The 25,967-nt window shown below is 45.6% G+C and overlaps 1 protein-coding gene across 5 annotated transcripts in view; it reads left to right on the top strand.

Moving 5' to 3' along the window:
* LDAH (lipid droplet associated hydrolase) overlaps positions 1 to 25,967 on the top strand; it is a 332,993-nt gene that overhangs the window by 245,001 nt on the left and 62,025 nt on the right. For 4 of the 5 annotated variants that reach the window (XM_068280211.1, XM_068280213.1, XM_068280214.1 and 1 more), the window contains one exon: positions 25,224 to 25,387. In XM_068280211.1, coding sequence (XP_068136312.1) covers positions 25,224 to 25,387 — 164 coding nt within the window. Of the gene's footprint in view, positions 1 to 25,223; positions 25,652 to 25,967 lie in introns of all 5 variants that reach the window. The other variant, XR_011031325.1, reaches the window with a different exon arrangement.

Genomic DNA, 25,967 nt, shown 5'->3' with positions numbered 1-25,967 from the left:
CCTTGCCAAATTCACATTATGACCATTTCTGAATGTGTGCAATGACCTAATGGACTCCCTACCTCTTACGGTGCAGTAACAGTGCCTGATGCAGCAGCTGTCACTCACACCACGTGAATCCAGAAGTCCTAAGAGACTCTTAAGACGAAGTTTGAAAGTGAAACGTAATGCTAACACTGGGAATCGAATAGTTTTGCTATAACATTTCAGGGTTTTCATGATACTTTAAAAGAAACCAGTCCTGCGTGGAGGAAATCTTCCAAATTGTAAACGACTTCAGCCAAACCTGTCAAAGCCTTTGCTACACACTACGCTAATGAACCGTGGCGTTTGGAATACAAATGAGATATGCCCAGAGGGAGAGACAAATCAATGTAGTAATTACAGGTTGAGCCAAGCCAGCATCTCGCCGTTCGCCATGCCGCTATTACTGGTGATTGACTTCTGAGGCAGCGCAAGTATTTATCCCCAAACGCAGATTTCTTCTCACCTCCAACGGTCTGTGTATGGAAGAGGGAATACACCCCACAAAAAAGTGTTTTTGGTTGTCTCACTGCAGCTTCTGTGGTCTCCAAACATATGTTCTACCCACAGTGAATATTTTCAGAGATCAGCAACACTCATAAAACTATTGGCACGCTTTCCCTGTCTTTACAGAAAATCAAATGTCAACACTGCTCTGGACTCTTTCGTTTTTCCTTTTTTTTTGTGTGCGCGTATGATTTATTGCCAAAAAACATTCAAAAGTGCAGTCATCAAATGCTTAATCTACTTGATACAATGATATACAGTACTGTGGAAAAGGCTTAGGGACTGATGCAGTAAACTCAAGCAATTTTATCTTACTAGAAATGGGAGTACCGACCACTAACCCTTAGTGCCAAGTGCATTACCCCACGCATTACCATAGCAATTTAAGTGCGTTAACCTGGTAACGAATGTGGCACTAATGGGCAATGGCCAGTGTTCCCCCTGTGCTTTTAATGGTAAAATTGGCATGTGCTCCCTGTACACAGAAACTTTACCAGTGTTTAGTGCAGCAGGCCCCTAAGCACTTAAAAAGATCCTGTAAGCAAAAAAAGTGCCCCAATGAGGTATTTACATTACAAAGAGGAAGCCTTTGGATCCCAATGAGGCCAGGACTGTAGAGTCGGAGTTGGATGATTTTTGTACCGACTCCACAACTCCAAATGAGGCTTCCTCCGTTCTCCTGTGTAGCCCCAATACAGCTCTGGCACCACCTGACATTCCACCAACAAGCTCATCAGTAGATGTACGCAGATGCAGTACAGGGCGAAGATATCTCAGCCCAAATAGGTCCGCTCTACTGCGCATGCCCAATCAGGCTCACCTATTTCCACTGGAGCCCGGGGGGAGCTGGTACTGTGCCTGCGCTGGATCCCAAAGGTAAATATTGCCATCTGCTGCTGATTGAGGGAGCCAGTTGTGGACGGTGCTGCACAGTAGGAAGGGAGGAAGGAAGAAGCCTCATTAGGATCCAGAGGCTTCCCTCCTCCCGAGGTAAGTATCTCCCCTGGGGCACTTCTTTATTACAGTTTTAAAAAATGGGACTGTTTACAAAAATAATGTATGAATATTTTTTTTGATCACTATATAAACATCTCTGATAACCCTTTGCCTATTAATAGTGTTAGGGCCTGTTACCACTACATGCAGATTGGATGCAGAATGGATGCAGAAAAACTGACTCCAATGAACGCCTATGGGCCTGTTTCCACTAAACACGATTTTTCTGATGCAGATTTACCCATAGGCATTCATTGGAGTGTTTGAATTCTTAACAACCGCATACTCCTAACTGCCGCTGTTCAGCACTGAACAAGCAGGCAGGGTCAGAAGGAGTTCACTGACTTGGGTGTCATATTGCATTTCACATGACTCTGATGCTTTCTCCTTCCAAACATGACATGCAAGTCTGTGAGCTCCTCCTGACCCTGTCCGCTTGTTCAGTGCTGAACGGCGGTAATCAAGAGTGTCTGCATGTTGTGAATTTTCTTTGCCGAATATTTCAAAAATTTCAATCATCAGTCCAGAGAACCTGCTGCTATTTTTCTACAGTCCAAACCTTAAGATGTAGTATGCAGGTGAGTCATTTGGATTTTTATTACATCAGTGCAAAGGCTTTTTGGCCACTAATTTTCCATGAAGACCACTTTTATAATGCACAACAGTTTCAAAACATTTTATAGGTTGTAAAGAATTGAAAATGATCGTTTGTTAAATTTGCAGCATTAGGAGGTCATATTTACTGGAATCAAAATCTATTTCAATCAGAAACGTTTTAACAGGCCAAGGGCTTTTCAGAAACATAGAGGCCACGCTCCTCTTCTGGCACGAGTGCCACCGTACTGCACCTGCATGAGTATGGACAGGCGTGTGCAATTAGCCTGAGCCACTCTGTGCAGGCGCGCCCATGCTTGCGTGGGTGCAGCATGGCCAGGCTCATTTCAGAACAGAACTGCAGCCTCCATGTGCAGGAGGCTTCCGGGTAGAGGCAGAGGATCAGAGTGCAGCATGGGAAGCCTCTGGAGTATCCAAAGGCTTCCCTCTCCTTAGGTAAGTATTTTCTTTTTGCACAATTTTGACAAAAAGGACAGCACATCTACAAAATACATGATGGTAGATACGGGGCGTGGATACATAGTGAGGTTTACAAACCCTATGTATGTATTTCACTTCTACAGTTTGAATACTGATAAGACAATCTACAGTAGAGTCCCGGTTATCCAGAAATCAACTGACCAGCAGTCTCAACCAACCCGCACAAATCTCTGGCGGTACTCTCAGTGGTGAAGGCCAATTTCTTAGGCTGTCAGTGGGCTCTGCTGTGCTTAAAGAGGCACTGAAGCGGAAAAAATAAAATATGATATAGTGAATTGGTTGTGTACTATGAATAATTACTAGAAGATTAGCAGCAAAGAAAATATTTTCATACTTTTATTTTCAGGTATACAGTGTGTTTTCTAACATTGCATCATTCTCTAATATGTGCAGATTACACAACACTCAGCATTCAAAATGAGTCTTTCAGAGCAGTCTGTGAAGTAATTGAACTCTCCTCTGCCAGAGGAAAAGTAAACAGTTCACTTGCAGTTGAGATAATAAAAGTCAGATAACAGCCCTCTCCACGACTAAACTAAACTTAGTGGGAGAGTTAATGGCTTGTTTGCATAGAGATAACAACTGGAGTTTCTTAACTCTTCCTGTACTGGAAACAATTAGACTGATGTATCTGATCTTAAAGAGAACCCGAGGTGGGTTTGAAGAATATTGTCTACATACAGAGGCTGGATCTGCCTATACAGCCCAGCCTCTGTTGCTATCCCAAACCCCCCTAAGGTCCCCCTGCACTCTGCAATCCCTCATAAATCACAGCCATGCTGCTGACAAACAGCTTGTCAGAGCTGGCTGTGTTTATCTCTATAGTGTCAGTCTGCTGCTCTCCCCGCCTCCTGCAGAACTCCAGTCCCCGCCTGCATCCCTTCCCTCCCTGCTGATTGGAGGGAAGGGACGGGGGCAGGGACCGGAGCTATGCAGGAGGCGGGGGAGCAGCTGAGACTGACACTACAGATGTAAACACAGCCTCAAAGCACGGCTGTGATTTATGAGGGATTGCAGAGTGCAGGGGGACCTTAGTGGGGTTTAGGATAGCAACAGAGGCTGGGCTGTATAGGCAGATCCAGCCTCTGTATGCAGATAACATTCTTTAAACACACCTCGGGTTCTCTTTAATGTTTTATTTCCTAGCTGTACTACACATACAAATCATAATATCATAATTTTTTTTTCGCTTCAGTGTCTCTTTAACCACTTAAGGACTGCAGTCATAAAACCCCTTAAAGGGGAACTTCGGCCTAAACAAACATACTGTCATCAAGTTACATTAGTTATGTTAATTAGAATAGATTTTGGCGCGTGGTTTGGACGTTTTTACGCATGGAGGCCTTTTTGTACGCGTCGCTAGGACGCTTTTACGCATGGATGCTATTGAGAATCTTATGCGTACATTTTTACGCTTTGCTAGGACGCTTTTACGCATGGAAACGGATGACGTCATTCGTTCCGTTTTTCAGCAGTACGCTTCTCGCATTGCCCCCTGGGAGAGCAGTCTGTCGCTGTCCCTGGGCGCTATCTTTATGCAATAAAGAGCTTGAATACATCCACGTGGTGCTGCTGATCTCTTCAACCGATGTCTTAGGAGCTGCTGGACCACAGCGCCACATCAGCCTAGCACACGGATACCCTCACCAGGGTGCCTATCGACTGTGGTGCAACATGGATATGGTCCGAGATGCTGGCACCGTGAGTGGTAATGAACGCAACCTGGCGGCCATCACCCTTGCCTATGCGGTTGAGGAGGCGGCACAGATTATGGCAGAGGCGGCTGGTGAGACCTCCTTTCTACAAAAACCGGATCCTAAGCCCCTGAAAAGAGAACTGGAACAGCTGAAGCGTCGGCGCATTGACCTCGACTTGCACGCCAAAACTTTGGCCGAGTACCACAGATGTGGACGTATCCCAAGACAGATGAGAGCAAATGTGGCCCCACTTCTCTTCCCTAGAGATGGTGATTTCTGCGTTGGATGGGAACATATTTGGAATAAAGCGGCCTTCGACGCCATGGTGCACACTGTGGTGAGAATTCGCAAGGAGCTTCCAGTGATCGATTCTAAGATCTCTACGATCGAATCCAGCCTTGAGGAACTTTTGCCTGTTGAGGAGCTTACTCAGTATGAGGATCAATTACAACTCCGTATGGACACTTACCTAAATACAGATGAAGAGGAGAAACGTATGAAGTTCCAGCGTGACCCAATGGATTATTCCTCGGGCTTTGTATATGCCTGGCAGAAGGCTCCAAGTGCTCGTAAGAGGAGACCTCCCTTCCAAAGACCAAGGCGTCCTGGAAAACCAGGCCAACCTAAGGGCCCGGCTCCGTCTGACGGTGAGGCATCATCAGATGTCCCAGTATCTTCTGGGGGTGAGAGTTCGCCTACTACACGTCGAAAAAACGACGAGGGGGCAAATGGTACAAGCGAAGATGCCGGAAGCAACAAGCAGGTCCCCAAAACCAACAAAATGAATCTTCGACAACACAAAAATTAGTTGTCAATATTTCACATCATGTGCTCTCGAATTAGGAAACTAGGGCCCTTAATCATGGTTTGGGTTTCTGCCCCACCAACCCTCCGGATTTCTTCCTCATGGAACAGGAATGCTATCGCTTTTTGCGAAGTATTAAATTGAAGGCCTTCTTCTCCACTAACTCTTTTTTACCTCGACAACGAATTGAAAGGGAAGGACTTTTTTCATTAAGGGGCTATCAGCTTACGAATAAGAGTTCCTTTGTTCCACCCAGCCACCCCACTATTGATATCTTTGCTTCTAAATTGATGGATGGAATCAAGGCAATGGAGCGGGGCTTTAACAATGGTCATTTGAAGATCAAATCAAATTTAAGTCGTTCTGAAAGGGATGCGCTGGCCTCTATACAGAGGAACTCTGATATCACTGTTCGGGCAGCGGATAAGGGGGGAGCAGTGGTGGTCATGGACACTAGTTATTACAGAGAGGAGATTTTATCGCAGCTTGCCCATACCTTAGTCTACAAGAAATTAAGTGGTGACCCCATTCGGAGGATTTGTTCACGCATTAAGTCCGTTATTGATGATGCATACTTTAGGGGTACCATCGATGAAGAGTTAAGGAAATTCCTCTACTGTGACCACCCTGCGACCCCCAAATTTTATACTTTACCGAAAATTCACAAGAACCTACTCCGGCCACCAGGGAGAACCATTGTGGCCGGGGTATGTTCAGTGTTTGTCCCTTTGGCTAAGTTTCTGGATAAGCTTTTGCAGCCCTTCGTTGTGTCTTTAGATTCTTATCTGAAGGACACCACTATGTTTTTGGAGAAGCTGGGTAAACTTCAGATTGATTGCACGGATCTCGCGCTGGTTACATTGGACGTCGAGGGCCTCTAACCTCCATCCCACATGATGGGGGTGTAGAGGCTATCGATTGGTTTCTTCTTACACAGTCTGACCTGACCGTTGAACAGAGAAAGTTTGCAGTTTCACTCTTGAAGATTATCTTGGAGGAGAACTACTTTGAGTTCGAGGGTGTCTTCTATCAGCAATTACGGGGGACGGCAATGGGTTCCAATGTGGCCCCCTCCTACGCAAATCTTTTCATGGGCCTCTACGAAGAGGCATTCGTCTACACCAGCATGTACTTCCGCCAACATGTGGTTTGTTGGTGGAGGTACATTGACGATATTTTTTGCGTTTGGAGGGGGCCACAGTTGACCCTTAACTCATTCATTGAGGAGCTTTCGAGCAAATGCCCCCCCCCATTAGATTGACGGCACACTTTGACTCGAAGAGTGTTTCCTTTCTGGATACTCAGGTTGTCTTGGGACCCAGTGGTTTTCAGACAGATCTGTATGTTAAACCAACAAATAGAAATTCTGTTTTGGAATTCTCTAGCTTCCACCCCAGGTCGACTAGGGAACACATTCCTGGTGGACAATTGCAGAGAGTCTCCAGGATTGTGTCGGATTCTGGCCAGTGCGAGATTCGTCTTAATGAAATGAGGGAAAGATTTAGGTCAAGGAGGTACCCTGAACACACCCTGGTATCCAATAGACCCACCAGAAGACGTCATGGAGGAGTGAGACTCCCTTTTGTTTCCAGGTACAATGCCTGCAGCTATAAGATGGGGTCCATTGTACGGCAGCATTGGGGCCTCTTACAAAGTGCTTTTCCTCAGGTTCCGGAGTTTAAATTTCCTCCTTTGTTATCCTTCAAACGAGCCCCTACGATCAGGGACAAGATTCAAGCACGCACACCTCGAGCTGTGGTACAGAGCGGCCGAAATGGCACCTTTCCATGTCTAGGATGTCATATGTGTGGCTTGATTTTTAAGGGAGATAAGTTCAGGCACCCGTCCAAGGGTACTGAGTTCAGCATACGTGGGCGGTATACATTTGATTCTTCATATGTAGTTTATATACTAAAATGCCCATGTGGGCTATTATATGTGGGAGAGACCACTCAGCGACTGCGTGAACGTATCTCCTCACATAAATCGGCCATCAGGACCAAGAATATGTCCCAATCTGTCTCGGCCCATTTTACCCAGTTCCGCCACTCTATACCACAGCTCCGTGTGCAAGTTATAGATGGGGTTCCTGTTCATTTTAGAGGAAATAGGGAAAAGGAATTACTTAGACGGGAGGCGGGTTGGATTAGGAGGTTGGGTACCCTGGGAGGGGGCGGTCTCAACCGTGATTGTGACCTTTGTTTTTGCATTTAAATTTTTATATCCTATCTGAGTACAAGATTCATTGATACATTGTGCCTTCACATGTTCTTGTGCGGTCTGCTATGCTGCGTCGGCGGTGTGCTGACTGCCGAGTCCAGCTATGTGTGTTTCCCTTGTGGTTACACTTTGAGTATTCTGGGGGTTGCTACTTTTTGATGTGCAGGTCTCTTTATTGTTATTGTATCTTTTACATCTAATACAACGATTTATCTATAAGGGTGGTTATCTCTCATGGCACACTCAGCCTTACTTTACCACAGCACTAGCATTTTTTCGCTTTTGGTCATCATCTGATGTTTTATGGTGCTGACTTCGTCAGCATGTTCGGCTTTATATGCGTTTTATGCGCCAGTTTGCGTATTTTTGCATTCGGCATAGCGGCTATTCTATATTGTTCTGTATTTGATTTTATGCGTACGTTTTTTCTGCGTTTTTTTCGCGTTTTTGGCACGTGGTTTGGACGTGTTTACGCATGGAGGCCTTTTTGTACGCGTACGCTTTTACGCATCGCTAGGACGCTTTTACGCATGGATGCTATTGAGAATCTTATGCGTACATTTTTACACATTGCTAGGACGCTTTTACGCATGGAAACGGATGACGTCATGACGTCATTCGTTCCGTTTTTCAGCAGTACGCTTCTCGCATTGCCCCCTGGGAGATTGGGAGGAGCGTTATGACATTGCTGTGGTTTCCCATCAGGTCCTCCTGACTTGGTAAGTGCTGATTGGCCATTGGGGTTATGACACTTTTCAAATCATGCTGTGGTAACGGCTGCTGATTTACATATCTGTTTCCCATCAGGTCCTCTCATTATGCTTTGCCCTGTGATTGGATACTTATGCTTTTTTGTATTGTGATGTTATCTGATTGGTCCATGTGACCCTATTGAAACTGTATATAAATGCCTTTATGTTTGCTATCTCTTTTGAGTGAGCCTATACAGCTTGAGAAAGGAGCTTGTCTCCGAAACAGCGTCTGTCGCTGTCCCTGGGCGCTATCTTTATGCAATAAAGAGCTTGAATACATCCACGTGGTGCTGCTGATCTCTTCAACCGAATTAGAATAGATAGGTAATATAATCTCTTACCCATCCTGTTTTAAAAGAACAGGCAAATGTTTGTGATTCATGGGGGCTGCCATCTTTGTCATGGGGGCAGCCATCTTTTTGGTTGAAAGGAGGTGACAAGGAGCAGGAGACACAGTTCCAACTATCCTGTGTCCTGATTACCCCTCCCAGCTGCACACGCTAGGCTTCAAATGTCAAATTCAAAATGTAAAAAAAAAAATTGCACCAAAACAGCAGAAAGAGAACAACAAAATCAGAAATCCCATCATGCTTTGCACAGCATCAGGGGAAAAAAGCCCGGGCAGTTTTCTTCTGTGCAGCTAAAAATGAGGTTTGTATAAGAGAAACAAAGTTCTGATGCTGTGAAACTGTTAAAGAAACACAAAGCCTTTTCAGTGCTGCTGAGTCGATTTTTAGTCCGGATGTTCACTTTAAGGACCAGAGCCTTTTTTTCCATTCAGACCACTGCAGCTTTAACGGTTTATTGCTCGGTCATACAACCTACCACCTAAATGAATTTTACCTCCTTTTCTTGTCACTAATACAGCTTTCTTTTGGTGCGATTTGATTGCTGCTGTGAGTTTTACTTTTTATTATATTCATCAAAAAAGACATGAATTTTGTCAAAAAAATGACTTTTTTTACTTTCTGTGCTGACATTTTTCAAATAAAGTAAAATTTCCTATACATTTGAGCGCGAAAGTTATTCTGCTACATGTCTTTGATTAAAAAAAAAACATTCAGTGTATATTTATTGGTTTGGGTAAAAGTTATAGCGTTTACAAACTATGGTGCAAAAATGAGGTGCTACAATTCCAGGATAGTATAAATACCCCCCAAATGACCCCATTTTGGAAAGAAGACATCCCAAAGTATTCACTGAGAGGCATGGTGAGATCATAGAAGATTTTTTTTTTGTCACAAGGTACCGGAAAATGACACTTTGTGACAAAAAAAAGGGGGGAAAAAAGTGTCCATTTCTTCTAACTTGCGACAAAAAAAAAATGAAATCTGCCACAGACTCACCATGCCCCTCTCTGAATACCTTGAAGTGTCTACTTTCCAAAATGGGGTCATTTGTGGGGTGTGTTTACTGTCCTGGCATTTTGGGGGGTGCTAAATTGTAAGCACCCCTGTAAAGCCTAAAGGTGCTCATTGGACTTAGGGCCCCTTAGCGCAGTTAGACTGCAAAAAAGTGCCACACATGTGGTATTGCCTTACTCAGGAGAAGTAGTATAATGTGTTTTGTGGTGTATTTTTACACATACCCATGCTGGGTGGGAGAAATATCTCTGTAAATGACAATTTTTTGATTTGTTTTACACACAATTGTCCATTTACAGAGATATTTCTCCCACTCCGCATGGGTATGTGTAAAAATACACCCCAAAACACATTATACTACTTCTCCTGAGTATGGCGATACCACATGTGTGGCACTTTTTTGCACCCTAACTGCGCTAAGGGGCCAAAGTCCAATGAGTACCTTTAGGATTTCACAGGTCATTTTGCGACATTTGGTTTCAAGACTACTCCTCACGGTTTAGGGCCCCCTAAAATGCCAGGGCAGTATAGGAACCCTACAAATGACCCCATTTTAGAAAGAAGACACCCCAAGGTATTCCGTCAGGAGTATGGTGAGTTCATAGAATATTTTATTTTTTGTCACAAGTAAGCGGAAATTGATTTTAATTGTTTTTTTTTTCACAAAGTTTCATTTTCCGCTAACTTGTGACAAAAAATAAAATCTTCTATGAGCTCACCATACTCCTAACGGAATACCTTGGGGTGTCTTTTTGAGACTGATTGATGGGTGATCAGTGGGTGATTAGATGGCAGAACAGATGTAAACAATGCACTTTGGAGGTGATCTGAGGGTAGGTCTGGGGCAATCTGATGGTGTGGGTGGGTGATCAGATTGCCCGCAAGGGGCAGGTTAGGGGCTGATTGATGGGTGGCAGTGACAGGGGGTGATTGATGGGTGGCAGTGACAGGGGGTGATTGATGGGTGATTACTAGGTGATTGACAGGTGATCAGTGGGTTATTACAGGGAAGAACAGATATAAATATTGCACTGGCGAATTGATAAAGGGGGGGGGGTCTGAGGGCAATCTGAGCGTGTGGGGCGGGTGATTGGGTGCCCGCAAGGGGCAGATTAGGGTCTATTCTGATGGGTAACAGTGACAGGTGGTGATAGGGGATGATCGATGGGTAATTAGTGGGTGTTTACAGGAGAGAATAGATGTACACACTGCACTTGGGAGGTGATCTGACGTCGGATCTGCGGGCGATCTATTGGTGTGGGTGGGTGATCAGATTGCCCGCAAGGGGCAGGTTAGGAGCTGATTGATGGGTGGCAGTGACAGGGGGTGATTGATGGGTGGCAGTGACAGGGGGTGATTGACAGGTGATCAGTGGGTTATTACAGGGAAGAACGGATGTAAATAATGCACTGGCGAATTGATAAGGGGGTGTCTGAGGGCAATCTGAGCGTGTGGGCGGGTGATTGGGTGCCCGCAAGGGGCAGATTAGGGTCTAATCTGATGGGTGGTGATTGATGGGTAATTAGTGGGTGTTTAGAGTAGAGAACAGATGTAAACACTGCACTTGGGAGGTGATCTGATGTCGGATCTGCGGGCGATCTATTGGTGTGGGTGGGTGATCCGATTGCCCGCAAGGGGCAGATTAGGGGCTGATTGATGGGTGGCAGTGACGGGGCGATTGACAGGTGATTGACAGGTGATCAGGGGGGATAGATGCATACAGTACACAGGAGGGGGGGGGGGTCTGGGGAGAATCTGAGGGGTGGGGAGGTGATCAGGAGTACCCAGGGGGCAGTTTAGGGACTAAAAAAAAAAATAGCGTTGATAGTGACAGGGAGTGATTGATGGGTGATTAGGGGGGTGATTGTGTGCAAACAGTGGTCTGGGGGGTGGGCAGGGGGGGGTCTGAGGGGTGCTGTGGGCAATCAGGGGGCAGGGGGGGGCAGATCAGTGTGTTTGGGTGCAGACTAGGGTGGCTGCAGCCTGCCCTGGTGGTCCCTCGGACACTGGGACCACCAGGGCAGGAGGCAGCCTGTATAATACACTTTGTAAACATTACAAAGCGTATTATACACTACCTATCCGGCGATCGTCGGGTTAACAACCTGCCGGCGCTTCCGATTGGCCGGCGGGTTGACGTCGCGGGTGGGCGGAGCCTATTGCCGGCGGATGCGCGCGCATCCCGGCGCGCGATCCCCGGCAAAACAGTGCCCCAGGACCTGACGCCATTCTGCGTTACGTGGTCCTGGGGCTGCCTCTTTGCCGCCGCCAATATGAAGTAGGCGGTCGGCAAGTGGTTAAAGGGTACCTTAGCCCAAACAAAACATTTGGAAAAGGGAGTAGCCGTCATGTGTAGTGGGCTCTCCGCATGTCCACCACTGCCCCCGTTCTTCTCTGGCACCCTCCGTTGCTGTGTACTGACCCTCTAAAGCTACTTCCTGGTGGTGAGTGGTGGTGAAGATTGCGCATGCACTGACTAGTGACGTGCGGCCTTTCATTGCGCACCTGCGGCCGGGGAGCGCTCTGTGCATTATGCCACAACTACATAGTGCGCATGCACAGAGCGCTCCCAGACTTGTATGTGCAATAAAGGTCGCATGTCACCGGGCAACGCCTGTGCAATCTTCACCGCCCCTCCCAACCAGGAAGTAGTTTTGGAGGGTCGGTACATAGTAGCGGAGTGTGCCGGAGGATTAAGGGGGCATGAGGATAGCTCACTACACATGCCTGCTCCCCCCATTTTTAAAATTTCGTTTGGGCTTAGGTATCCTTTAAAGACTTGGTTCCATGGCTCTCCCAAGGTTACTGTATATACTCACGTATAAGCCTAATTTTTCAGCATAATATATGTGAATCATTGGAGCAGAATTGATGGTGGAGCAGGTTTTGTTACTGGCAGAGGAGAGTAGCGATCTTGCACTAGTGATCCTGCTCTTGCCAGCCGGCTGCCTGCTGTGTCCGTGCCCCAATCCCCTGCAACATGGTGTGCAGAGTGCGCTGCTCAAGACTAACTGTGTCCCCTGACTTGTGGAGCGGAGCGTGCAAGCAACGTGTCAGCAGTGCAAAACGATTGAGTTCATGGCAAGGGCTCATTTCCACTACGCAAGCGCAGATGCCGTGCATCAGCACAGCTCTGCTTTGCACGTGACTTCCCCGGGGGCAGCGCTTGCGATCCCATTCATTATAATGAATAGGATCGCGACCACCATGTCCTGCGATTCAATGGTGAATCGCAGCGCATGTATGGAAACATCAGAGTGCAGTCTATGGACTCTTTGATGTCCCTGCGATCGCATTTCCATAAGCGCGACTGAAAGCGCGCATATGGAAACAAGCCCTAAGTATACAGCGTTGGGTATAGAACTTTATAAGTTAGGCCTAATTTCAACATTGAGTCTCAAGCAACAAGAAAGCACACTTATTCTTCATCAACTGATTTCCGTTGGTGCTGGATAACAGAGACTCTGCTGTGTATTCGGGCTTCAAGTGAACTTAAATATTTCCTCCTGTTGAAAAGACACAACATATACTGAGAGTTATATAAATATGCATAAAATATGTAAACAAAAAAACGCAGCCAGCTAAAAAAAGACCTGGTGGGATTGTCAGGGAGTTATTACGACCCGTAACTGCAAGGATTTATTTATGTCCTATTATTATATTAGCAGATGACCCGGCCACAGCCAACCAACGCAGATGTATTCAGACTGATAGATGCATTGAAATAACATATTTGTCAAGCGAGCAGCTGCTAATTTCTGACGAATGTATCATAAAAATTATGGGCAGCATCTTCCCTAACATCTGTTGGGATCTTTGTTTTGTCTGTTCTGAATTATTGACATGAATTTTCTCTGGGATGTACTTGCTAACCAGCTATCGGTGCAAGTTATCTGCAGCGCTTGTGGGTTGTCGTATTCTATTATCTTCTCAGTGACGTCGTGCCTACCTGTCTCTCCCTGACGGTCTTCTCTATTAACCACTTGCCGACCGCCTACTTCATATTGGCGGCGGCAAAGTGGCAGCCCCAGGACCACGTAACGCAGATTGGCGTCAGGTCCTGGGGCACTCTCTGGCCGGGGATCGCGCGCTGGGATGCGCGCGCATCCACCGGCAATAGGCTCCGCCCACCCGCGACGTCAACCCGCCGGCCAATCGGAAGCGCCGGCGGGTTGTTAACCCCGCGATCGCCGCTACAAAGTGTATAATACACTTTGTAATGTATACAAAGTGTATTATACAGGCTGCCTCCTGCCCTGGTGGTCCCAGTGTCCGAGGGACCACCAGGGCAGGCTGCAGCCACCCTAGTCTGCACCCAAACACACTGATCTGCCCCCCCCTGCCCCCTGATCGCCCACAGTACCCCTCAGACCCCCCCCTGCCCACCCCCCAGACCACCATTTGCACACAATCACCCCCCTAATCACCCATCAATCACTCCCTGTCACTATCTGTCAACGCTATTTTTTTTTTTAGTCCCTAAACTGCCCCCTGCTCCCTCCTGATCACCCCCCCACCCCTCAGATTCTCCCCAGACCCCCCCAGACCCTCCCCCCCCCCCTGCGTACTGTATGCATCTATCCCCCCTGATCAACTGTCAATCACCCGTCAATCACCCCCTGTCACTGCCACCCATCAATCAGCCCCTAACCTGCCCCTTGCGGGCAATCTGATCACCCACCCACACCAATAGATCGCCCGCAGATCCGACATCAGATCACCTCCCAAATCCATCGTTTACATCTATTCTCTCCTCTAAACACCCACTAATTACCCATCAATCACCCCCTATCACCACCTGTCACTGTTACCCATCAGATTAGACCCTTGCGGGCACCCAATCGCCCGCCCACACACTCAGATTGCCCTCAACCCCCCCCCCCCCCCTTATCGATTCGCCAGTGCATTATTTACATCCGTTCTTCCCTGTAATAACCCACTGATCACCTGTCAATCACCCCCTGTCACTGCCACCCATCAATCACCCCCTGTCACTGCCACCCATCAATCAGCCCCTAACCTGCCCCTTGCGGGCAATCTGATCACCCACCCACACCAATAGATCGCCCGCAGATCCGACATCAGATCACCTCCCAAATCCATCGTTTACATCTATTCTCTCCTCTAAACACCCACTAATTACCCATCAATCACCCATCAATCACCCCCTATCACCACCTGTCACTGTTACCCATCAGATTAGACCCTTGCGGGCACCCAATCGCCCGCCCACACACTCAGATTGCCCTCAACCCCCCCCCTTATCGATTCGCCAGTGCATTATTTACATCCGTTCTTCCCTGTAATAACCCACTGATCACCTGTCAATCACCCCCTGTCACTGCCACCCATCAATCACCCCCTGTCACTGCCACCCATCAATCAGCCCCTAACCTGCCCCTTGCGGGCAATCTGATCACCCACCCACACCAATAGATCGCCCGCAGATCCGACATCAGATCACCTCCCAAATCCATCGTTTACATCTATTCTCTCCTCTAAACACCCACTAATTACCCATCAATCACCCATCAATCACCCCCTATCACCACCTGTCACTGTTACCCATCAGATTAGACCCTTGCGGGCACCCAATCGCCCGCCCACACACTCAGATTGCCCTCAACCCCCCCCCCCCCCCCTTATCGATTCGCCAGTGCATTATTTACATCCGTTCTTCCCTGTAATAACCCACTGATCACCTGTCAATCACCCCCTGTCACTGCCACCCATCAATCACCCCCTGTCACTGCCACCCATCAATCAGCCCCTAACCTGCCCCTTGCGGGCAATCTGATCACCCACCCACACCAATAGATCGCCCGCAGATCCGACATCAGATCACCTCCCAAATCCATCGTTTACATCTATTCTCTCCTCTAAACACCCACTAATTACCCATCAATCACCCCCTATCACCACCTGTCACTGTTACCCATCAGATTAGACCCTAATCTGCCCCTTGCGGGCACCCAATCACCCGCCCACACCTCAGAACGCCCTCAGACCCCAGCCCTGATCACCTCGCTAGTGCATTGCTTGCATCTATTTCCCCCCTCTAATCACACCTTGAGACACCCATAAATCACCTCCTGTCACCCCCTAGCACACCTACCCATCAGATCAGGCCCTAATTTGCCCCGTGTGGGCTCCTGATCACTCGGCCAAACCCTCAGATCCCCCTCAGACCCCCTTCCGATCACCTCCCCAGTGCATTGATTGCATCTATTTTTCCCTCTAACCGCCCCCTGAGACACCCATCAATCACCTCCTGTCACCCCCCTAGCACTCCTATCCATCAGATCAGGCCCAATACATCCTGTCATCTAAGAGGCCACCCTGCTTATGACCGTTTCCACAAAATTTGCCCTCTCATAGACCACCTGTCATCAAAATTTGCAGATGCTTATACCCCTGAACAGTCATTTTGAGAAATTTGGTTTCCAGACTACTCACAGTTTTGGGCCCGTAAAATGCCAGGGCAGTATAGGAACCCCACAAGTGACCCCATTTTAGAAAGAAGACACCCCAAGGTATTCTGTTAGGTGTATGATGAGTTCATAGAAGATTTTATTTTTTGTCAAAAGTTAGCGGAAATTGGATTTTTATTGTTTTTTTCACAAAGTGTCATTTTTCACTAACTTGTGACAAAAAATAAAATCTTCTATGAACTCACCATACCCCTAACGGAATACCTTGGGGTGTCGTCTTTCTAAAATGGGGTCACTTGTGGGGTTCCTATACTGCCCTGGCATTTTAGGGGCCCTAAACCGTGGGGAGTAGTCTAGAAAACAAATGCCTCAAAATGACCTGTGAATAGGACGTTAGGCCCCTTAGCGCACCTAGGCTGCAAAAAAGTGTCACACATGTAGTATCGCCATACTCAGGAGAAGTAGTATAATGTGTTTTGTGGTGTATTTTTACACATACCCATGCTGGGTGGGAGAAATCTCTCTGTAAATGGACAATTGTGTGTAAAAAAAATCAAAAATGTGTCATTTACAGAGATATTTCTCCCACCCAGCATGGTTATATGTAAAAATACACCACAAAACACATTATACTACTTCTTCTGAGTACGGCGATACCACATGTGTGACACTTTTTTGCAGCCTAACTGTGCTAAGGGGCCCAAAGTCCAATGAGTACCTTTAGGATTTCACAGGTCATTTTGAGACATTTGGGTTCAAGACGACTACTCACGATTTAGGGCCCCTAAAATGCCAGGGCAGTATTGGAACCCCACAAATGACCCCATTCTAGAAAGAAGACACCCCAAGGTATTCCGTTAGGAGTATGGTGAGTTCATAGAAGATTTTATTTTTTGTCACAAGTTAGCGGAAATTGATATGTATTGTTTTTTTTTTTTCACAAAGTGTCATTTTCCGCTAACTTGTGACAAAAAAAAAATCTTCTATGAACTCACCATACCCCTAACGGAATACCTTGGGGTGTCTTCATTCTAAAATGGGGTCACTTGTGGGGTTCCTATACTGCCCTGGCATTTTAGGGGCCCTAAACCGTGAGGAGTAGTCTAGAATCCAAATGCCTCAAAATGACCTGTGAATAGGACGTTAGGCCCCTTAGCGCACCTAGGTTGCAAAAAAGTGTCACACATGTGGTATCGCCGTACTCAGAAGAAGTAGTATAATGTGTTTTGAGGTGTATTTTTATACATACCCATGCTGGGTGGGAGAAATCTCTCTGTAAATGGACAATTGTGTGTAAAAAAAATCAAATAATTGTCATTTACAGAGATATTTCTCCCACCTAGCATCTGTATGTGTAAAAATACACCCCAAAACACATTATACTACTTCTCCTGAGTACGGCGGTACCACATGTGTGGCACTTTCTTGCACCCTAAGTGCGCTAAGGGGCCCAAAGTCCAATGAGTACCTTTAGGATTTCACAGGTCATTTTGCGACATTTGGTTTCAAGACTACTCCTCACGGTTTAGGGCCCCTAAAATGCCAGGGCAGTATAGGAACCCCACAAATGACCCCATTTTAGAAAGAAGACACCCCAAGGTATTCCGTTAGGAGTATGGTGAGTTCATAGAAGATTTTATTTTTGTCACAAGTTAGCAGGAAATGACACTTTGTGAAAAAAAACAATTAAAATCAATTTCCGCTAACTTGTGACAAAAAAAAAAATATCTTCTATGAACTCACCATCCTCCTAATGGAATACCTTGGGGTGTCTTCTTTCTAAAATGGGGTAATTTGTGGGATTCCTATACTGTCCTGGCATTTTAGGGGCCCTAAACCGTGAGGAGCAGTCTTGAAACGAAATTTCTCAAAATGACCTGTGAAATCCTAAAGGTACTCATTGGACTTTGGGCCCCTTAGCGCAGTTAGGGTGCAAAAAAGTGCCACACATGTGGTATCGCCGTACTCAGGAGAAGTAGTATAATGTGTTTTGGGGTGTATTTTTCCACATACCCATGCTGAGTGGGAGAAATATCTCTATAAATTGACAATTGTGTGTTAAAAAAAGAAAACAATTGTCATTTACGGAGATATTTCTCCCACCCAGCATGGGTATGTGTAAAAATACACCCCAAAACACATTATACTACTTCTCCTGAGTACGGCAATACCACATGTGTGGCACTTTTTTGCAGCCTAACTGCGCTAAGGGGCCCAAAGTCCAATGAGCATCTTTAGGCTTTACAGGGGTGCTTACAATTAGGCACCCCCCAAAATGCCAGGACAGTGAACACACCCCACAAATGACCCCATTTTGGAAAGTAGACACTTCAAGGTATTCAGAGAGTAGCATAGTGAGTCCGTGGCAGATTTCATTTTTTTTTTACGCAAGTTAGAAGAAATGGAAACTTTTTTTTTTTTTTTTTTTTGTTACAAAGTGTCATTTTCCGCTAACTTGTGACAAAAAATAAAATCTTCTATGAACTCACCATGCCTCTCACTGAATACTTTGGGATGTCTTCTTTCCAAAATGGGGTCATTTGGGGGGGATTTGTACTATCCTGGAATTTTAGCCCCTCATGAAACCTGACAGGTGCGCAGAAAAGTCAGAGATGCTTGAAAATGGGAAAATTCACTTTTGGCACCATAGTTTGTAAACGCTATAACTTTTACCCAATCCAATAAATATACACTGAATGGGGTTTTTTTTATCAAAGACATGTAGCAGAATAACTTTCGCGCTCAAATGTATAGGAAATTTTACTTTATTTGAAAAATGTCAGCACAGAAAGTTAAAAAAGTCATTTTTTTGACAAAATTCATGTCTTTTTTGATGAATATAATAAAAACTAAAACTCGCAGCAGCAATCAAATAGCACCGAAAGAAAGCTGTATTAGTGACAAGAAAAGGAGGTAGAATTCATTTAGGTGGTAGGTTGTATGACTGAGCAATAAACCGTGAAACCTGCAGTGGTCCGAATGGAAAAAAAGGCTCTGGTCCTTAAGGGGTTTTATGACTGCAGTCCTTAAGTGGTTAAAGGGAAACACAGAGCATTGGGAGGGAAAGCAGCTTTGGGGAACACATTTCATTCTCACCTCCACAGTAAGCCTCCATGTAACGGCGAGGTGGTGAGTTGGATACTGGGTAGTGCCACAGGTAAAAATAAACTCAATTTCGATTACTCATACTTTACTATACGCTTGCCTGGCACCCTTTTTCACACTAAGTAGGGGAAAAAATACATTAAACCTGGTGCATCCATGGTCCAGGAGCATCTTGTAGATGTTTTCACTAAATTACTGTGTCCCCCTTGTACCTTGTGTTCTCCTGTTTCTCCATGGATCCCCTTCTGTCCCACATGTGTCCTTCTGTCCCCCATGTCTCCTCCACTCCCCCATGTCCTCCTCCGCTCCTCCTCAATAGATGAAAGCAGCGGCAGCATGTCTCGCCTAATTTAAAGTGAACCTGAGATGAGAGTGATATGGAGTCTGCCATATTTCTTTCCTTTTAAACAATACTAGTTGCCTGGCAGACCTGCTGATATATTCTGCTGCAGTAGTGAACTGAATTACACCAGAAACAAGCAAAGTCAGTTCACGCTGGGGGGTGCTAATAGGGTGCTTGGAGATTTTTAGGGGGTGCTTCAGCACCCAAAGCAACCCCCTTCCGCCGCCCCTGGTCCTGAGAGACTGACAACTGAGGGCAAAGAGAGAAAAAAATTCTGCTCTTTGCACAGTTGTTCTAATGACTGCATCTGCTCAGCCACAGATAAGGAATCATACAAAGTTTTGCAGACAAATATTTGTAGACAGTCCCTATTTAGAGATGTTGGCGAACCGTTCCCGAACCGTTCGCCGGCGAACCCCTCACCCTTTACTACTTCCGGATCGCTATGACCCTTAGTAGTAGGGCTGCGCTGGGCCGGCGGTGCGCGTCTGCTGGGCCGGCGGTGCGCGTCCTTGACCGCGCGCCTGTTGCCGGGCGCTTTCTGCGCATGTGTGTGACGTCATGAGTGATATCACGCTCATGCGCAGAGAGTGCCCGGCAACAGGCGCGCGATCAAAGACGCGCACTGCCGGCCCAGCGCAGCCGTACTACTACGGGTCATAGCGACCCGGAAGTTGTACGGCCACATAGAGATTTGCGAGCGAACTGTTCGCTCACATCTCTATCCCTATTCAGTGTTCAGCAGGGTCTTGTGTACAGCTTTGCTCTACCCCCAGCCTTTTTACCCCTCCTCAAGTACTGTGTACTGTAGTGATGCTTGAAGAGTCTGGGCATGTAAAGAAAATGGGGGGAAGGGAGCCCCATCTAAAGTTTCGTAGGTGGGCCCAGTGATTTTTAGTTACACCCCTGGCAGGCTGCCTAAATTCTGGTTAACCTAGGCTGTGGAGTTGTTACAAAAATCATCCGACTTCAGCTCCGACTCCTCAGTTTATGAAACCACCGACTCTGACTCCAGGATCCCAAAATTGTTCCGACTCCTCAACCCTGACTCCTTAGTCTAATTTTTATCAGGACTGTGGAGTTTGTACAAAAATCATCCGACTCCTCAGTTTGAGACCACCGACTCCAGGTACCCAAAATTGCTCTGACTCCGACTCCACAGCCCTGGGTTAACTGCGACTTTACTGTACAAAACTGTGTTGCCCTTTAGCACCGAGCCTTGGCACGGCCTCATACTCTGGAGGACAAGACCAGGTGAACGATGTTAAGTTTACGTCTCGATTTTTCTGGGAATACCATCTGCTTCATAATTCCCTCTAATTATTCTTTTGATGTGACTTGATTTAAAGGCTGTTACAATCCTCACTGAAGCAGGCTGTTCTATAAATTCTGGGAGGTGTGTGCCAGTAATTACTCATTTGATAAATATGAGTAAGCAGAGATTTTATTTGTAGATTTACTTGTTTGGCGATGACATAGAGACACAGCTTCATACATGCTACATCCACTAACCAGGCGCAGCTGGAGGAACCACAGGTGATTCAGCTGCATCCAGCGCTGGAGAATGAAAGAACAGAAACATTCAAATGATCTCCGTTCAGGCAGAATTTTTATTCCTACAAATGTTTTCTGTTAAGGGCAATTCAACTTCTATTAAAGGACAATTTTAGTGAGAGGTATATGGAGGCTGCCATATTTATTTCGCTTTAAGCAATACCAGTTGCCTGGCTGTCCTGCTGGTCCTTTGTCTCTAATCCTTTTAGCCATAAACCCTGAACAAGCATGCAGCAGATCAGGTGTTTCTGACATTATTGTCATATCTGACCAGATTGGCTGCATGCTTGTTTCTGGTGTTATTCAGACACTACTGCAGCCAAATAGACCAGCAGGATGCCTGGCAACTAGTATTGTTTAACAGGAATTAAATATGGCAGCCTCCATATTCTTCCCACTTCAGTTGTCCTTTAACCTGCTGGGCGTTCTGAGAGTTTTTTCGCCCAATTTTTTTTTTTTATATCATGTAGCTAGCCTAGCGCTAGCTACATGATTCTCCCCTTGCTGCTCTTTCCCTCCCACCCTTCCGATCGCCGCCGGCGATCACGCGCATAAGGAAATCCCATTCTGAACGGGATTTCCTTTAGGGCTTCCCCCGTTGCCATGGCGACGAACGTCGTGACGTCATCGACGCCGTGACGTCACAGGGACTCCCGATCCACCCCAAAGCGCAGCCTGGCGGCGATTGGCCAGGCTGCGCACGGGGTCTGCGGGGGCGGCCTCTTTCACGTCCGGTAGCGGCGGATCGGTGGCGATCGGGTAGGACACGCAGCAAGCACAGTGCTTGCTGCGTATTTTTTAAAAAAAATTATTCAAATCGGCCCAGCGGGGCCTGAGCGGTGCCCTCTAGCGTCTCTGGATGAGCTCAGCTCGTCCAGAACGCTAGGGAGGTTAAAGCACATAGGTGAATGATAGCTGAGTGAGTTGTGTGCCTCCTCCTACACTGCGCCCTGAGGCTGGAGCCTTACTTGCCTCTGCCTCGGCCCGGCCCTGGAAACTCGCTTTATGCACACATCGTATTTGTTGTACAGTGGGATGCGAAGGTTTGGGCAACCTTGTTAATTGTCATGAGTTTTCTGTATAAATCGTTGGTTGTCACGATAAAAAATGTCATATAGGAGACACACACAGTGATATTTGAGAAGTGAAATGTTGTTTATTGGATGTACAGAAAGTGTGCAATAATTGTTTAAACAAAATTAGGCAGGTGCATAAATTTAGGCACCACAAAAAAGAAATGAAATCAATATTTAGTAGATCCTCCTTTTGCAGAAATTACAGCCTCTAAACGCTTCCTGTAGGTTCCAATGAAAGTCTGGATCCTGGTTAAAGGTATTTTGGACCATTCCTCTTTACAAAACATCTCTAGTTCATTCAGGTTTGATGGCTTCCGAGCATGGACATCTCTCTTTAACTCACACCACAGATTTTCAATTATTTTCAGGTCTGGGGACTGAGATGGCCATTCCAGAATGTTGTACTTGTTCCTCTGCATGAATGCCTTAGTGGATTTAGAGCAATGTTTAGGGTCGTTGTCTTGTTGAAACATCCAGCGCTGACGCAGCTTCAGCTTTGTCACTGATTCCTGGACATTGGTCTCCAGAATCTGCTGATACTGAGTGGAATCCATGCTTCCCTCAACTTTTACAAGATTCCCAGTCCCTACACTGGCCACACAGCCCCACAGCATGATGGAACCACCACCATATTTTACTGTAGGTAGCAGGTGTTTTTCTTGGAATGCTGTGTTGTTTTTCCTCCAAGCATAACGCCCCTTGTTATGCCCAAATAAATAATAATAATTATTCCAAAATGAAGCTGGCTTGTCCAAATGTGCTTTAGCATACCTCAAGCGGCTCTGTTCGTTCTGTGGGCAGAGAAAAGGCTTCCTCTGCATCACTCTCATATACAGCATCTCCTTGTGTAAAGTGCGCCCAATGGTTGAACGATGCACAGTGACTCCATCTGCAGCAAGATGATGTTGTAGGTCTTTGGTGCTGGTCTGTGGAATGACTCTGACTGTTCTCACCATTCGTCGCTTCTGTTTATCCAAGATTTTTCTTGGTCTGCCAATTCGAGCCTGAGCTTGAACTGAACCTGTGGTCTTCCATTTCCTCAATATGTTCCTAACTGTGGAAACAGACCGCTGAAATCTCTGAGACCGCTTTCTGTATCCTTCCCTTAAACCATGATGGTGAACATTCTTTGTCTTCAGGTCATTTGAGAGTTGTTTTGAGACTCTCATGTTGCTACTCTTCAGAGAAAATTAAAAGAGGTGTGTTCCCAGCACAAAAGAGGCACTGTAGTGACATATGCAGCAAATGCAATCCAGGACTTCTACGGCTGAAGACAAGGGGATGCCCACCAAAGAGGACCCATTTAAATTTCCCCAAATCATTCAACTGATTTGGGGATGTAGACAGATCTAACTGCCAATTCAGTTTGGCTTTACTTGCACCTTGAAGCAAAAGACCTGCTTACAAAACTTGAATATTAGATAGTAGTTTTTCTTTTAGCAGTAAAAGAAGTGAATATATACGGTAATAATGATAAAAAAATTATATTTTTCTTAAAATACTTTTTAACAATTCTGTTATAATATACTGCTTATGCAAAAATAGCTGACAAGACTTCCTGTGTTGTTTTCTTTTTTTTACTTTGCAATGTCAATGAGTACGAGGTGTATAAATTCCATAATTCTACCTGTGGGAAGGGTGATGCTGTGGGATTAAAGAGGAACTGTATTGAAAATAACATAATACATAAAATTGCTTATTGTTTACAATATTCACTTATAAATGATTTAGTTAGCATTTGCCCATTGTAAATTTGTTCCTCTCCCTTATTTGCGTTCTGAAGTATATCACCGGTGGTGACATCTTTAGTTCTGCCAGGTGATTTGCGGAATGTTCGTTACTGAGAGTTCTGTGCACAGAGGGAGATATTGCTTGCTTGGCAGTTTGAAAAAGCAGTTTTTTCCCACAATGCAACAAAGTTTATAGACAACAATCAGAATCTTGGTCCTGACATCACACTGTGGGAGAGGTTTCACCACAATAGGAGGTAGTGAATATTTGGGAGAGCCCTTTTTAACAATCAAAAGGGCAAAAAGGTAGGTCCTCCTATGGGCGATCCACCACGCCCACTTTATATACTTATTTACTTTAGGGAGACTCATATCCTTATAAGAGAATCAAAAACACAACCTGGCAGTACAAAAATATGATCCAAAAACTTTATTGACAAAATACAAAATATTAAAAAGCTTAATCCATTCGTGTAGGTAGTCCTCATGGACATCAAGGTAATTTATTCAGAAAACCAATCAAGGTATGGTCTGGCTTAACGTGTTTTTCATAAATAATTCAAGATTGACTGAACATAGAGATATTCGGTTTAGGCAACGACACACGTTTGTTTCGGGTTTTAGTTTAAACCCTTCATCAGGCCACCATATATATATAAAGAGAATTCAGGGAGTCCAGTCTGCATCAAAAGCCAGGGAGTGTGTAGCTGCACGTTTCCTCTGATTTGCTGATGGGATAGTTGTGTGTGCGTCTGGTTGGTGCAGATGCCCTAATAGTTTCGTGTAGTAATGGCTTTTGTTGCAGACTAGACTCCCTGAATTTTCTTTATATATATGGTGGCCTGATGAAGGGTTAATTAAAAACCCGAAAGAACGTGTTGTTGCCTAAACCGAATATCTCTATGTTCAGTCAATCTTGAATTATTTATGCAAATCACGTAAAGCCAGACCATACCTTGATTGGTTTTATGAATAAATTACCTTGATGTCCATGAGGACTACCTACACGAATGGATAAAGCTTTTTAATATTTTGTATTTTGTCTATAAAGTTTTTGGATCATATTTTTGTACTGCCAGATTGTGTTTTTGATTCTCTTTTAAGGATATGAGTTCTCTCTAAAGTAAATAAGTTCACCACAATATGAGCCATATGGACCCCATGATGATCTTTTTGAGAAAACGTAAAGATTTCTCGTGGGAAAGGGGGTGTCAGCTACTGACTGTGATTAAGTTCAATACTGGGTTTCCTCTTTAAGATTATGAGTTTCTGTTGGATGATCACCAGTTGCCTCTTCGTCTGACTGTTGTCCGGATTTCTGCATCACACTCATAAAATATTACAGGCTTCCCCTGCAGCCATTTGGCAGCCATGGTTTCAGGCTGCCAGTCAATGCAACCTTCTCAGCCATTTGTTCTTGTTTTAACCAAATCAAAAAGTATTATGCGTAACTAACACGGACGTAATGTCGGATCATGCTCAAAATTCTAAGAATATGTCTTTTGTTTCCCCCCGTCTCCCCAGCTTGCATTTTACCACGGTGCTACTGACAACTGGTGTCCGGTCCAGTACTATGAAGACATGAAGAGGGACTTTCCTGATGGCAATATCAGGCTCTGCGATAAAGGAATCAGACACGCCTTCGTCCTGGAGTCTAGCAAAGAAGTAGCCTCCATCGTCATAGACATGTTAGGAAACTTATTATAGATGGATCTTGTTCAACATCGATTCCTGGAATAACTTAAAAAAAAAAAACTGATCCCTTACCATCCCCAGAGCTATCACAATACTACAGCTTTTACCTTCCAAACTACTCCACCATCACTTTCACCTCTGAAGGTCTTCTGGCCAGAGAGTGCATGGAGCCAAAGCACCTTCTGCATCCTGCAGTCCTTCTCCTTCCCACACCAATTGCTTGATGTAATAGAGATAAATATGTACAGTAGTAGGAGGTGAGAGGATACATGGTCATGCCCCCTCCTGTATGTAACCATGGTAGCCCAGGCCACTGCGATAATGCAATAACATGGCAGTCTGCCTTTAGAAGGTAAGGGACCAATGGCTTGAAGTACCAGCATAATGTAGTTGCTGGCACTTCGGGCATTCAAGTGAGTGAAATGGGTAAGAGGTGGTTTAGAGGGAGAAGTACAGCAGTTATTGGGTACACGGCTCTTTAACCAAAACAGCTGACTGCAGTACCCTTAACAGGTACATATAATTAAGCCGCCAGGAAGTTTGGCCACAGGGTAAAGCTGAAAACAGGCTCAC

The sequence above is a fragment of the Hyperolius riggenbachi genome, chromosome 4, assembly GCF_040937935.1.
Source record: "Hyperolius riggenbachi isolate aHypRig1 chromosome 4, aHypRig1.pri, whole genome shotgun sequence".
Lineage (NCBI taxonomy): Eukaryota > Metazoa > Chordata > Amphibia > Anura > Hyperoliidae > Hyperolius > Hyperolius riggenbachi.
The sequence above is the reverse complement of the archived record's forward strand: the minus strand, read 5'-3'. Positions and strand labels throughout refer to the sequence as shown.